Source organism: Solanum lycopersicum, chromosome 1 (genome assembly GCF_036512215.1).
Source record: "Solanum lycopersicum chromosome 1, SLM_r2.1".
NCBI classification, from domain to species: domain Eukaryota; kingdom Viridiplantae; phylum Streptophyta; class Magnoliopsida; order Solanales; family Solanaceae; genus Solanum; species Solanum lycopersicum.
The window spans coordinates 84,907,579-84,922,934 of NC_090800.1; the positions used below are offsets into that span (position 1 = coordinate 84,907,579).

At 34.8% G+C, this 15,356-nt stretch overlaps 1 protein-coding gene across 1 annotated transcript; it reads left to right on the top strand.

The window, feature by feature from the left end:
* Positions 1 to 5,687: 5,687 nt before the first annotated feature.
* Positions 5,688 to 11,655, top strand: LOC101255433 (tryptophan synthase alpha chain). The gene is made up of 9 exons (XM_004230112.5): positions 5,688 to 6,031; positions 6,469 to 6,615; positions 6,707 to 6,772; positions 6,980 to 7,088; positions 8,033 to 8,109; positions 8,800 to 8,877; positions 9,503 to 9,580; positions 11,155 to 11,214; positions 11,308 to 11,655. The coding sequence occupies exons 1-9, from the start codon at positions 5,738 to 5,740 to the stop codon at positions 11,440 to 11,442; spliced, it is 1,044 nt and encodes a 347-aa protein (XP_004230160.1). The 5' UTR covers positions 5,688 to 5,737; the 3' UTR covers positions 11,443 to 11,655.
* Positions 11,656 to 15,356: the final 3,701 nt, after the last annotated feature.

The following is a 15,356-nucleotide window of genomic DNA, read 5'->3' on the forward strand; positions in this document are numbered from 1 at the left end:
TTCAGCTTTCTAATGGCCATGATAAATTTTCTCCATGTTGAATGCCTTGAATTGGGCCCTTAATTATATGTCAATTCTGTATGTTCGGCCCAAGCCTGTTAGAGCCTAGCACTATATATAGACGCTATGGCAAACCCTATTCTGTAATTTTGTTTTTGCCTCTCCATAATAAAACTGCTCCCCCTCTTCCCGTGGACGTAGCCAATTTATTGGTGAACCACGTAAATTTGTTGCTTTGATTTTCGCATTTATATTTTCTCGTATTATCTCGAATTCCGCATAACAAATTGGTATCAGAGCCTCTCGGTTAATCGGTGTTCTTGGAGAATTCGAGATGTCTGCTTTGAACGTGAAAATCGACAAATTCACAGGAAGGAACAGTTTCAATTTATGGCAGATCAACATGCGGGCTTTGTTGAAACAGTAAGGCTTCTGGGCGCCGTTGTCGAAAGACAAGAACGCCGTCGTTACTCCTGAGATGACGATTCTGGAGGAAAAGGCGCACTCGATGATCATGCTGTGTCTCGCGGATAACGTCATCACAGAGGTCTCGGATGAAGAGACTGCTGCTGGTCTGTGGTTGAAGCTGGAGAGTTTGTACATGACAAAATCTCTAACCAACAAGCTGCTTCTGAAACAACGTCTATTCGGTTTACGAATGGCTGAAGGTACACAACTCAGGGAACATTTAGAGCAATTGAATACTTTGTTATTAGAATTGCATAATATCGATGTGAAGATCGAGGATGAAAATGCTGCCCTGATTTTGTTAGTATCTCTCCCAATGTCGTTTGAGAATTTTGTTCAATCGTTCATTGTTGGAAAAGATACTGTGTCGCTGGAAGAAGTCAGATCGGCCCTTCATAGCAGGGAATTACGGCATAAGGCTAACGGCACAAGTACGGACATACAACCTTCCGGTCTATTCACCAGTAGCGGAAAGGGAAGGAAAAACGGCGGAAAGAAAAATAAGCCGATGTCGAAGGGTGCAAAGCCGGATGATGTTTGTAATTACTGCAAGGAGAAGGGACATTGGAAATTTGATTGTCCAAAGAAGAAGAAGCAATCGGAAAAACAATCAGTTTCTGCTGCTGTTGCTGAAGAAGACACCAATTCTGAAGAAGACATTGCCCTAGTTGCGGATGAGCACACTCATCATTCAGATGTGTGGGTTCTCGATTCTGGAGCATCTTATCACTCTGTCCTAGGAGAGAGTGGTTCACGACTTATGAGCAGGTAGACGGAGGCAGCACCTCGATAGCCAACAGTTCTGTCTGCAAGGTGGTTGGGACAGGCTCGATCAAGATAAGGACACATGACGGTAGCTTCTGCACATTGAACGAGGTCAGGCACGTTCCATTGATGACGAAAAATCTGATATCTCTCAGTTTTTTGGACAGCAAAGGATTCAGCTGGTCGGGAAAAGATGGAGTCTTACAGGTCTGGAAGGGTTCAAATCTGATTCTGAAAGGTGTCATGCGTGGTACTTTGTATTTTCTACAAGGTTCCACGGTTACAGGTTCAGCCCATGTTGCATCGTCAGAAGTTCACCAGAAGGATATGACTAAGTTATGGCACATGAGACTTGGTCATATGGGTGAAAGAGGGATGCAAATTCTGTCAAAGGAGGATCTTCTTGCTGGTCATAAGGTTAAGAGCCTAGAGTTTTGTGAACATTGTGTCTTTGGAAAACTACATCGCAACAAGTTTCCAAAGGCCATTCACAGAACAAAAGGCACACTTGATTATATCCATTCTGATTGCTGGGGTCCATGTCGTGTTGAGTCCTTGGGAGGCTGCAGATTTTTTGTGTCCATTATTGATGACTACTCAAGGATGACTTGGGTGTACATAATGAAGCATAAAAGTGAAGCTTTCCAGAAGTTCAAGGAGTGGAAAATTTTGATGGAAAATCAAACAGGGAAGAAGATCAAGAGATTGCGAACTGATAATGGGCTGGAATTCTGCTGGTCTGAATTTGATCAATTCTGTAAGGATGAAGGGATTGCTCGACATCGTACAGTCAAAAATACACCACAGCAGAACGGTGTAGCTGAGCGGATGAATCAAACACTTCTGGAGAGAGCAAGGTGCATGCTCTCTAATGTTGGGCTAGATAGAAGATTCTGCGCAGAAGCGGTTAGTACAGCTTGCTACTTGGTTAACCGCAGACCACATACAGGCATACAGTGCAAGATACCTATGGAGATGTGGTCAGGAAAAGCTGCTGATTATTCAAATCTGAAAGCTTTTGGTTGTACGGCTTACTATCACGTCAGTGAAGGTAAGTTAGAACAAAGAGCTAAAAAGAGAGTATTTGTGGGCTACGGAGATGGAGTGAAAGGTTTCAGAATCTGATCTCTAGCAGAAAAGAGGGTTATTATGAGCAGGAACGTTGTCTTTGATGAAAGTTCTCTTCTTAGAACCATTGTGAAGCCTACAACTACGTCAGAAACTGGGAGTCTTGATAAACAGGTGGAGTTTCAAGTCATTCAGAACGAGAGCGATTTAAAAGAACCTGAAGAGGAGGATCAAGAGCCACAGACAGAAACTGATATCCCAGAATCTATGCCATCAGATATCCATCGGAGTATAGCTCAAGATCGGCCAAGGAGGTTGGAGTTCGGCCACCTACGAGGTATGGTTTTGAGGACATTGTGGGTTATGCACTGCAGGTTGCTGAAGAGGTAGATACATCTGAGCCGTCTACTTACAAAGAAGCCATTTTAAGTCCTGATTCTGAAAAATGGTTTGCTGCTATGGGAGATGAGATGGAGTCCCTACACAAGAATCAGACATGGGATTTGGTCATACAGCCTTCGGGGAGAAAGATTATTACTTGCAAATGGGTTTTCAAGAAGAAGGAAGGGATATCACCAGCAGAAGGAGTCAAGTATAAAGTCAGGGTTGTTGCCAGAGGTTTCAACCAAAGAGAGGGAGTGGACTACAATGAGATCTTCTCACCAGTGGTCAAACATGCTTCCATCCGAGTGTTACTAGCGATAGTTACACATCAGAATCTGGAGCTTGAACAACTTGATGTGAAGACAACGTTTCTACATGGAGAGTTGGAGGAAGAGATATACATGACTCAGCCGGATGGTTTCCAAGTTCCAGGGAAGGAAAATCACGTCTGCAAGTTGAAGAAGTCCTTATATGGACTTAAGCAGTCTCCAAGGCAGTGGTACAAAAGGTTTGACAGCTATATGGTGAAGTTGGGCTATACTCGGAGCTCATATGATTGTTGTGTCTACTACAATAGGCTCAAGGATGATTCATTCATCTATCTGGTGCTTTATGTAGATGATATGCTGATAGCTGCAAAGAAGAATTATGACATTCAGAAGCTGAAGGGTTTACTTAGTGCTGAGTTTGAGATGAAGGATCTGGGAGCCGCTCGGAAGATTCTAGGGATGGAGATCATTAGAGACAGAGAGAGAAGGAAACTTTTCTTGTCACAGAGAAGCTACATTCAGAGGTCTTGGCGAGGTTTGACATGTCTTTATCTAAGCCTATTGATACCCCCAGTGCTGCCAATATCCATCTCACTGCCATGTTCGCTCCACAGTCAGAAGAAGAGAAGGAGTATATGTCACGAGTCTCTTATGCCAGTGCCGTAGGAAGTTTGATGTATGCTATGGTCTGTACAAGGCCAGATTTAGCACATGCAGTTAGTGTAGTGAGCAGATTCAGGGGACAACCAGGGAGAGAACATTGGCAGGCTGTGAAGAGAATTTTCCAGTACCTTAGAGGTACATCTGACGTTGGTCTCATTTATGGAGGTGATACTCAGTGCTTGGTTACTGGCTATTCTGATTCTGACTATGCTGGAGATGTTGACACAAGAAGATCGATGACTGGCTATGTGTTTACCCTTGGAGGATCTGTCGTCAGTTGGAAGGCAACTTTGCAACCTATAGTGACTTTGTCTACTACGGAAGCGGAGTACATGACCTTGACAGAGGCTGCAAAAGAAGGGATTTGGCTGAAAGGGCTGGTTAGTGATCTTGGTCTGCATCATGATCAGGCTATGGTGTATTGTGACAGTTTGAGCGCAATTTGTCTAGCCAAGGATCAAGTCCATCATGAGAGAACCAAGCATATTGACGTGAGGTATCATTTTCTGAGAAGTGAGAAGAGAATCAAGGTGAAGAAAGTAGGAACTGCTGATAATCCTGCTGATATGTTCACAAAGCCGGTTCCACAGAGCAAGTTTCAACACTGTTTGGACTTGCTCAACATCAGAAGCTGTTAATTGCCCTGCGGGGCAATTCTGAGGAAGAGGGGGAGGCCTGACACCATCATAGTGCGTCTGAAGAATCTGTTTGGAGAATTCAAGTCAATGTGGAGATTTGTTGAATGCCTTGAATTGGGCCCTTAATTATATGTCAATTCTGTATGTTCGGCCCAAGCCTGTTAGGGCGTAGTTTAGCACTATATATAGACGCTATGGCAAATCCTATTCTGTAATTTTGTTTTTGCCTCTCCATAATAAAACTGCTCCCCCTCTTCCCGTGGACGTAGCCAATTTATTGGTGAACCACGTAAATCTGTTGTTTTGATTTTCGCATTTATATTTTCTCGTATTATCTCGAATTCCGCATAACACTCCACATAATATCTTCAGAATCCTAGAGTGCATTCAATACAAAATACAATTTCATAAATTGTTAGAAAATGAAGAGGACATGTTGAATGTAAAATGATATTATATTTCTTTTGTTCCTAATTATTTATTCAATTTTTTTTACTTGTTTATCATAATTAGAAGGGGTAAAATAATAAATTTAAGGGATCTTTGGTTTGAATTCGAGTTATGATGCGATTAATTATGATTAAATTAGTTATGATGGAATAAGTTGTGATGAGATTATTATTTATTGACTGTTTGGTTTGTTGTATTCAAAATAATAAATTTTAAGAACAATTTATTTGTTACAAAAATATCATTTATGAATATAAAAAGTGAAGTAACAAAAGGATTGAAAGAGACATTTTTGTTATTTATCTATTTTATCTCGAGGTAACTATACCATCTAAAAGAAGAGATAACTTATCTTGATACTAATTATTAATCTCAAAATAAGTTATCTTGAACTTGTCAACCAAACAACAAATTAAATGATACTGTAATATAATCTCAGGACTATTTTGTATTATCGTTCGCACCACACAACCCCTAACACTTTATTTGGATCGTTGTTACCCATTGTATTGTATTGTATCGTTATTATACCTACAATGTTTGTTTTGATTGTTACTTAAATGTATTGTATTGTAATGTTAAATTTCATTATTACGTAACGATGAAAACCCCTATTTTATAAAACAACTGATTTAGTGTGTTCCCATTGTTACTTAATTTTTTTTTCAATTATATCTTTACATAATATTTCAAAATACTATTTTACCCTTTACCCTATATTATTTAATTTTATTCAAACCTCTTACACTAGAATAACTAAAAATATTTTAGTAAATTTATAAATTACAATACAGTACGATACAATCGAACAAAACAATTAAAATGTTATTAAACAACAATAAACAATACAGTCTATTCAAATATTATATCTATCATACAATACAGTACAATACAATATAATATAATATGAAACAATGAGTAACAATGATCCAAACGAAATGTAAGTATCTAATAAATAACAACCTCCGTGGAGTTGCACCCCAAAAATATAAGGGGCTGAAGTGCAAATAGTCAAATTTGCCTTACCCCTCAATGTCTTTTCATTCTTACACTACAGTTAGGCCGTATCTTACACCGAGTCCCAGTGCGTCGCCGCTTTTTCTCCATTTTCAAGTAGAAAGAAGGTTCGGTGATGGTATGGCATCTTTTCTGAAAGCAACCCACTTTATTCACTCCAGTAACAATCATCAAAATCATCCATTTTCTCAGTCCTATACCCAAACAATCAAAATTTCAACTTCTCGCAAACCTCTAATGGCTGCCCTCAGCGCCACAGCAACAGTTGGACTTTCTGAGACTTTCACTCGATTGAAGGAACAAGGCAAGGTATCACATTCCACTCCTCATTCTTCTTCTTTCCTCACAAAAAAAAAGGTTCCCCCTTATCTTACTATCACTTTTATTTGTATTTCTTTTACCATCTTAGTTTTAGAAGATTAATTAATGTGGGTATTGATCAGAATTTGGTGAAATGATTGGATAATGATGGAAAAAGTGTAATTCATACAGAAATATTCTCTTCTTGTGTGTGATTTAGTTTCCTTTGGGAAAGATTTTATATGGAACTATGAAATTTATTGATTAGGGCAGTTTATCCCAAAAAAAATCCAACTTTTGTTTTATAGAGGTCGAATTTCTATTTTGAACATTGATTTAGTGGAAAGTAACAATCAAGTGGAATGTTTTCATGTTTTTTCACAATGATCGACCATAGCTTTATTATCTCTGATTTTTTAATGAAACTCACATTTTTTGTTGCAAAGGTGGCACTTATTCCATACATCACTGCTGGAGATCCTGACCTGGCAACAACTGCAGAAGCACTGAAAGTGCTGGATAGATGTGGTTCAGATATCATAGAACTAGGAGTACCTTACTCTGATCCATTGGCTGATGGACCAGTCATCCAGGTTTTTTATAAAGGAATTAGCGCATGTTAGTCCTAATTTTTGTCCTTTACTTCTTGTATTCTCATTCTTCTTTACTTAACTGTCTTCTCAGGCTGCTGCTTCACGATCACTGACTAAAGGAACCAACTTTGCCAAAGTTATATCAATGTTGGAAGATGTAAAACCATAGCCCCTGTTAACTCTATAGTGCAGTTGTAGGGTCTAAAACACTGTACTGAACTCACTTTATTAATGAGCCCACATGACTTATGAAGCTTTTGATTTGCTTAACTTCTGTTTTTTGCTCCAGTTTCTTTGTTTATTTTGGCCTATGATGTCAAATGTCCTATATGAAATTTTAACCTCTTTCCCCAACATTTGGCAGGTTGTTCCTCAGTTGTCCTGTCCTATTGCTTTGTTCACCTATTATAATCCAATACTCAAGCGCGGTACTGAGAAGTTCATGGCCACTGTAAGGGATACTGGTGTACACGGTAATCTTTAGTTCAATGTTAAAATTATTAGTGCTACAATGTTTCTTACCAAAAGATATGCATTGCCCAAATAACATGAAACATTCAATGACTCTTCATGTATGCCTTTCTTTCCATTGTGAATTCAAACTTCTACTGGCATGGAGTTGCCCTTGGGATATGGCGTCTTATATTGGTTCTTTACCGTTTAATATTTCAACTTTGTGCATGAAGGCCGGATTAATCTTCTATCACAACGCATAACCTGCATTAGTTTCAGCAGGAATACTTAAGCCATAAATGGAGATGGACGGTACTAGATTTTCTAGCATATGAAGGATCTGTGAACTGGTGACCATTATTTTATAATTCCCTTCTGCAGTGGAGTAGTTCTTTTTATGCTTCTGACCAGTGTTGTCAAAGACGCACTTTAGTGCTGAAGTGATGCACAAAACATGTTGAGTGCTCCCCCTCGCTTAATGGGCGCTTCAATTTCGTCATAAAGGCTCTGTGGCTAGTTTTCCTTGCCAATGAGTGTATTCCTGAAGAGGCAACTCTAAACAATTGATATTTCATTCTCAACTCTATTCCTGACTGGGTCTTTGAATATTTTTTTTCAATTTCTTTGTCCATGTATGTGTTATTCATGCTTAAAATTATTAGTCTTGAACTACACCCTACATATTTGTGGTCTTTCTCTGCTTGGAACCATTTTTCCTATAAGCATTCATGTGTGTGCAGGTCTCAAATCATGAATTGGTTTTGATTGGTGTGTATCAATGTATATTAGTTTTACCTGGAAACAATTGCAGATCTGCTTTGGTTGAGTTTTCCTAATATTTGTTGTTGCATTTTCAATTGGTGCTGATAATGAAGTCTTCTTTCATACCATTGACCTACCCTGATTTGTACATCATTCTGAATTGTCATGTCTCATGGTTATAGATAATTCTGTGTTTTTCCAGGACTTGTTGTTCCAGATGTTCCTCTAGAGGAAACTGAAATGTTGAGAAAGGAAGCTGCTAGGCATAATATTGAATTGGTTAGTTTTTGTGCCAAATATCTATTTTAATTTTCAACACACCTGAGATGCCCCTTTGGACTTCGGTTTTGGCTCATCATTTTCTTGATTAATCTGTTTAAAGAAGCAAATCATTTACCTCAAATATGCAGTAAGTTTCATCCTGCTATATCTCCTTCATGATAAGGTGGCAATTTGCTTACTCTGTATTCCACTCTGAGACATGAGTAAGTGCTTGTCTGTGATTTGCTTATGCACGTCCTTACATGTGTTTAGGAAAATAGCATGCAATGATTTACTTGAAGAAACATTCACAATCTGAATCTATGCATCTGATGTTTTTGGAATTTAGAAGCGTTGACATTTTCAATCAAATTATGAGACTCTTCTATGTTTTATGTTGCATGATTCTTGGAGTACATAGGATTATGTACTTGTAATTCTGTTGTTGTAGAGAGTGGACTTTATATCTATATTGATGATATATATTAAAAGGAATGATCCACATTTCAACGGGTTCATCCAAACTTACAAGAAATTTCAATTTTGTTTCATTGATTCTTCTTCTCTTGTTTTTATTTCACGTCTTCTTGTGTGCTAATGTATAGTGATCTCTATGTGAATGCTTACTGATATTTCTAGACTTGTTTTCTTGTTTGGCTTGACCGTATAGTAAGATCATTCACTTGCTTAATTTGCCTTTTGGTTTAGGTATTGCTTACAACACCAACTACTCCAAAAATTCGCATGAAAGCGATAACTGAAGCTTCAGAAGGATTCGTGTATCTTGTAAGATATTCTCCTCCTCTTTAAATAAAGCATCTTTACCATTACTACTTTTGCTAACTGAATGGAGTAGCAACATTTTGAGATTTTGTTATATGTCCTATCCTCCCTTTTTGTTTCCTGGGTTTCAAGTGTAATTTATTTGACTTACATTTATACACACGTGGTAGTATTAGTCCAGATTCTCCTTAGTCGGTGGACACTTGCTGACTTGCATATCAAACCTCCTTTATGTCTATCCCTATACCATGTGTAAGTACTATTGTTATGATTTTTGCTTCAGTGTTAATAAAAATATATATGTAGTAAGGTAAATATGAATTTAGCTAGTCAATTACAAACAACGGATTGAACAGGCATGATATAAATGTACTTTTAGCAGGAGAGATTTTTCTGAAGAGCTTCAGATCAAACTTCCTGATCTTTATAGTTTCAGCTTCAAAATTTACCAGGGAACTAAATTCCACATGTACTAATATATGACATGAGAACATGAATGATTGAAATTCTGTTCATGGATTTTTTGTTGTATCTTTTCCTTGTTCACTTGTGATACGCTGGTGTAGATGCTAATTTCTTAATTTTACTTCTTACAAGTAAAAGTTAATATGTAGTCTTTAACTTGCAGGTAAGTGCAGTCGGAGTTACTGGAGCTCGTGCATCTGTGAGTTCTAAGGTTCAGTCTCTCCTACTAGACATTAAAGAGGTGTGTTTTAAGCTTCTTATATTTCCCTCATTGATCCTTCATATCCTTAATGCCTAAGCTGATATATCTTAAACTCTAATATACTCTGGATGGGCTTCAAAATTGGAGTGGTATATTGTGCAAAGATACAACTCTCAGCATGCTAAACCTTCCCTCAAATTATGCCAAGAACAATGACGAAAATTAGAACTCTTAATTTTCCCGTCCATTGAGCTTCACTACCTTTTCCGAACTTCAGATATTTGCCTCTCTTTTCTTTCTTCTGTTATTCCATCCAAATGATCAGGATGTGCTAACATTCAATTAGAATCCACAAATCCATCTTTGGACTCTTTAAGTGTCAGTTGAGGGGCTACATATTTGGGATAATTATAGAGACCTCCCCTCTAGCTTAACTTTGCTACTCTAACCTCTCTTGTGGTTTTGGATATTATGTGTCCCTTATTTTATTTTTCAATTATTATTGATATCTATATATACTAACATAAAACATTTACATTATGGAAAAGTTAACCTTACTAATATAAATCTCTTTTATTTGACTCAAAGATAAATATTTTATAGGTCAATAAATTAAAATTGGTATACGGTCAGTTCCTCCAAACCCTGCACTATCTGTAACACCTTCCATCTTGATATTTTTATCACCATCAGCGCCGTACGCCTTTTTTATCCCCTCAAATAGCCCCTCCCAACTTTGAATTGCTCATTTTTCACAAACAAAAGAACAGACTTCATACACTCACATGTACTCACACCAACTTTATTTTCAGAAACCATCAACTTCTTTGTTATTTGACTATTTGTACCCAAACAAATGACTATACAAAGAAAAGACCAAAAAAGGAGAAGGATAAATATTACTTCTTTGATTTGCTTGTTTATCTTCCACCTGCGCAAGAGGAGTTCTCCATTGCATCTTGACCTCTTCCATCCTCATAATCCATGATCTTGTTTTCATGTAATCCACTCCATCATGCCTCGGTTGCGGCACCATACGAATCCCCTCTCCGTCAATTCATTAATTAACCGTATGAATATTATAAAAAAAAGCTTTAAAATAAGGCTGAACTTGTCCTATTGTATTTTATGTGTATATTAGTAAGTAATCGAAAAGAAAATTGTTATAGAGAAGTCAAAATAAGGGGAGCTAGGTGTAATATACCTAAACCACAAGCGAGGTTAGTGTTACAAAACGTAACCTGGGGTAAGGTCTCTAAAATTATCCCTTAAGTACACGACTTTGTACTATCTTATGTTGATAACATATGAGAACAAATTAAAGGTCAGAAGGCTTGGTGGATTTATAAAAAAAGAAAACATGTTTTTGTCTGCTGTTTCGTACAATGGCACATTCACGACCATTGGGTTCCATAATGTGTGTCAGGCCACTTGGTAAGTAAGTCGATCAACTATAGTTGCTTTGGTTATCATTTTCACCAGGCACGTGTGTAATTATAAAATGTGCTTTGAGCTCGTATGAGTTTCTTACTCTTATTTGTACTCCCAAGTTTCAAGTACTAAATTATTAGACCTGTAGGGAACTTCTCCTGTGCTAATCCATTTTTTGACAGGCAACGTCTAAACCAGTGGCAGTCGGATTTGGCATTTCAAAACCGGAACATGTTAAGCAGGTCAGTTTATCAATGCCTTGAGCAAAGTGACAGAGAGGTGAGAAATGGGTTTTTTTTTACAGTAAACTGATTTGCATTAATCATGTATTGCAGGTGGCGGAATGGGGAGCTGATGGTGTCATTGTTGGTAGTGCAATGGTAAGAATATTAGGTGAGGCAAAATCGCCTGAAGAAGGCTTGAAGGAATTAGAGGTCTTCACCACATCTTTAAAGTCTGCACTCTCTTGATCAGTGGTAGCATTGATGATTTTGTTTTCTCAAAGTTTCGGCCACCTCAATTTTTAAACCTCAGCTCTTAGAAGCAAGTGGATCTTGAAATAGATTTGTCTGATTTAAGCTTTAGAGTTGGACATTCATACTCTAGCTTGTATTAGATGCAAAATTGTTTTCTATGGTTATTTACCTTAATCAGAGGTCCTGAGATTGAACTTTTTAAAATAATTTTTTTTTCCTTTTGTTGTTGAAAATGCCTCCTCTGAAAATAGGTTCTATAATTTGAATTTAATGTGAATAAAGCAATCTATTCAGTTTTGAATCATTCTTTATTAGGTTGAGTTTCATACTTGATGGATGGAGATGCAAAACTCCCTTTCATGACCAAAGATTAATGGGAATAATTAGTTGATTAGTAAACACTGCACGGTTTAATAAAGCATGATGGATGATCATATATAGTACTACTATTCTTATCTTAAATTCGAATATAACTTTAATATCTTCATAAGACAATTAATAACATTCCTTTTTTTTTTTTTGTAAGTAGACAGAACTGCACTTAAAAGAGAGTGATTTAATTTCCTGTTTGAAAGAAAACAAAAGAAAGAGAGCTTTCAAGAAAATAATAATCAATAATTAGAAAATTAACTCAAAAATCAATTTTTGAGGGAAAAAAAAAGAATATAAATAGTAATGTTTTCAGTGCACATAAAGTGCTCATCACAGAATACTCACCCAAAGGGCAGAGATTGTAACGATTGCGAGTTATCTTCAGATTAATAAAAAATGTTACGTCAGCTCACTTTTTATTACCTAACTTTTATCTTATATTAATTAGATAGACATATTCCAGCAATGAGCTCCAATATAGATAGAAATATATCACCACCCTAAGTATATGTACATATTAACGTGATAGAATGAGAAGTAAAATTTTATGTACAAACAATTTTCGAATAAAGTTGATTTGTGATTTTAGTAAAGTAATCTCTTCATAACTATCATGATATATTATTCATTCCATAACAATTCTTATATTATAATTTGTGCATGATTAGACCAAAAAAAAAAATCATATTTTCAAATAACAAACTTGACTGATTTTTTTCGAATAGTGCATTTCATCCACCATCTTCTTTCTTTAAAAAGTTCATTTTTTTTCCAACGCGATCGAAATAATTATCTACCTAAAAAATAGATACCCAAAATTTGACTTAATTAACAATATGTACTTTACTAAGAAAGGTCTCTTTATGTTTTAGGCAAATATGATTGCATGTTAACACATCCATACAATAAACCTTTTTTTTGTTGTGAAAGATGGTACCATTATTATACTATAATAGACATTTTCTTATTATAGATCGATCAATTTTAATATTCTAATATTTTAGAGCAAAATGAGAAAATAAATATTTAACTGAAAAGTAATATCTAAGTACGTCCATACGTAACTACCTTGGTATCTCCATTACTCTTTGCATGCCTTCTCATCAAGAACTTGGGAATTGAGTGTAGAAATTTTTAATTTGTTATACGGCATAAAATGTAATTATATAAACAATAAACGCATGTTAAGAGAAAAACATAATCCTTAATATATATGGGGTAAATTTTTTCGTAAAGTAACTGCAATTTGATGCTGAAAAGTATTTTTAAAAAAAGTATTTCATACAATTAAACACAAATCAATGTGCTACACATATATAAGTGAAAATATATATATTTTTTAAAATAATATGTTTGATGATAAAAATAAAAGTTAAGGTGAGAAAAGTATATACTGTAACAACAATATGATAGATTACATACAAAACTGGATCTGCACTTGAAGTCATGGGTTTATAACCAAGACTCGATAGCTATAATAATTTGATCCAAATTCTATATTTATATGAAAAAATTCACTTAATATATATAAATAATTTAATTTAAAACAAACCAAAATGCAAAAACAATTCATATATATTAAAGTTGAGAACTGTAAAAACAACCATAACACTTCGGTAAAACAATCAACAATTTCTTTAGAAATTCATTAAGGAAAAATTTATAATAAAACTATAAAGTTAATTAAGAAATTCATGGATCAGCTTTCTTTGGCTTTTTAGGCATTACAGACGTTATTGGTGATCCCTTCCTCTTTGCTTCAACAGTCCTGTAAAAATTAAAGTACCAAAATAATCAACAACAACATAAAGAAAAAAAAAATAATCATAAGATAAATTATTTTTAAAAAATTTAAGACGCAAATCTTAATTACCTTGATGATGACGCAAGTCGGTGAGATTCAACATGACTTGTTATTATTCGATCAATTTTTTTACTAAGCTCAGGAACTTCCACGAGCAAGAGGTGCGTCAGGACCAACCCACAGAATGGACAAGTAACAAGTACCTATATGAAGATAAAAAAAAAAAAAAAAAAGTCACAAAATTCTTCATTTGTACTATATATACATTATATGAATTTAATTTAGCTAGGTTTTATAAATGTCTTTTTCTCGATATGTAATTGTTTTTATACTATTTAACGAGGTGAGGATTCTATATCAACCTCTTCTTTTTTCAACACCACTACTGATAGGTGAATGACTTTTAAGAAATAAAAACTTGACGAATTCATAAATTATTGCTACATTTAAGTTTTTTCTAGCATACAAAATATTAAGACGACTTAATTTGAATACTCAAAACTTTTATGTAGATTTTTTTCATTCACTTATATAATTAGCACACAATAATCATACAATTACTAAATATATATATATTTTAAGCAAGACACAATTAATTAACAGGAGTTTGAGTCATAGTATATAATATAATAACCCAATAGACTTACCTTATTGTCAACAAAAACAGTTGTCATCTTATAAATATTTGATGAATCATATTCGAAGCTTTCAAAATCGCTCGTCGAATCTAACAATGACAAAAATAAATGTTAAAAATTGACAAAATTATCTAAATTTTGCAAGCAAACAAGACATTTTCTTATTAAAATTACATTGAACTCTTTGTATGATATTGAAACGTAATGTAATAATCTAAATTATTTAACTATGTGTTTATGATAAATAATTGTATCTACGAGAAAAACGAAGAGTAGAAAATCTAACAAATTATTAATATTCATCCACGTATATAACAAAGAAATTTGTATACATTTTTTAATGATATCCACTTTTAAAAAGAAAATTAAAAAAATTGAGGGATATATTATTTGTCCCTTTCAACGCAATATTCTTTTATGGACAATTTTAGATCTACGGATCGATACATTTATATTCAAATAGTAATAAGAGTATTATTTCTCAGATTTAATGGTCGGGTTAAAGTATTATGTGAAATTTACTCTTTTAATTATTTTTGAGAAATTCTTTCACCTTGCAACCATTGAATAATAAATCACTTCATCAATAAATTGTAAATCCTTAGAACCACGGTCTCCATACTCGACCAAATTTTGTTAGACATTTAATTTGATATATGCAATTGAAAAAAGACCTAACTAATTTGCAAGAGTAGAATAAATAAACGTGATCGCAAAAAAATAGAATGAAATCACAAAATTAATTCCACAGTTTATAAGAATTTTATGTATTAAAAACGAATCCTACATTGTTTTAAAGATTAAGATTGATAACTTTACCTCGAACAGGACTCCAATCCATAGATATACCCATTTCCAAATGAATTATGTTGGCCTAATAACAAAGATTTTATTTAGCTTGATATTGAGAGAAAATAATATATAAATACACACAAATATTTAATTAATTTCACTTTAAAGTTTGTAAAATAGACAAATAAAGAGAAGCAGAGGAGAATATACAATTGAAAATATTGGAATTACCTTCACAAAAAAGTTTATTGAATAAAGAAAAGTGAGTTACATATTCACGAGCTTTATATTAAATAGCAGTA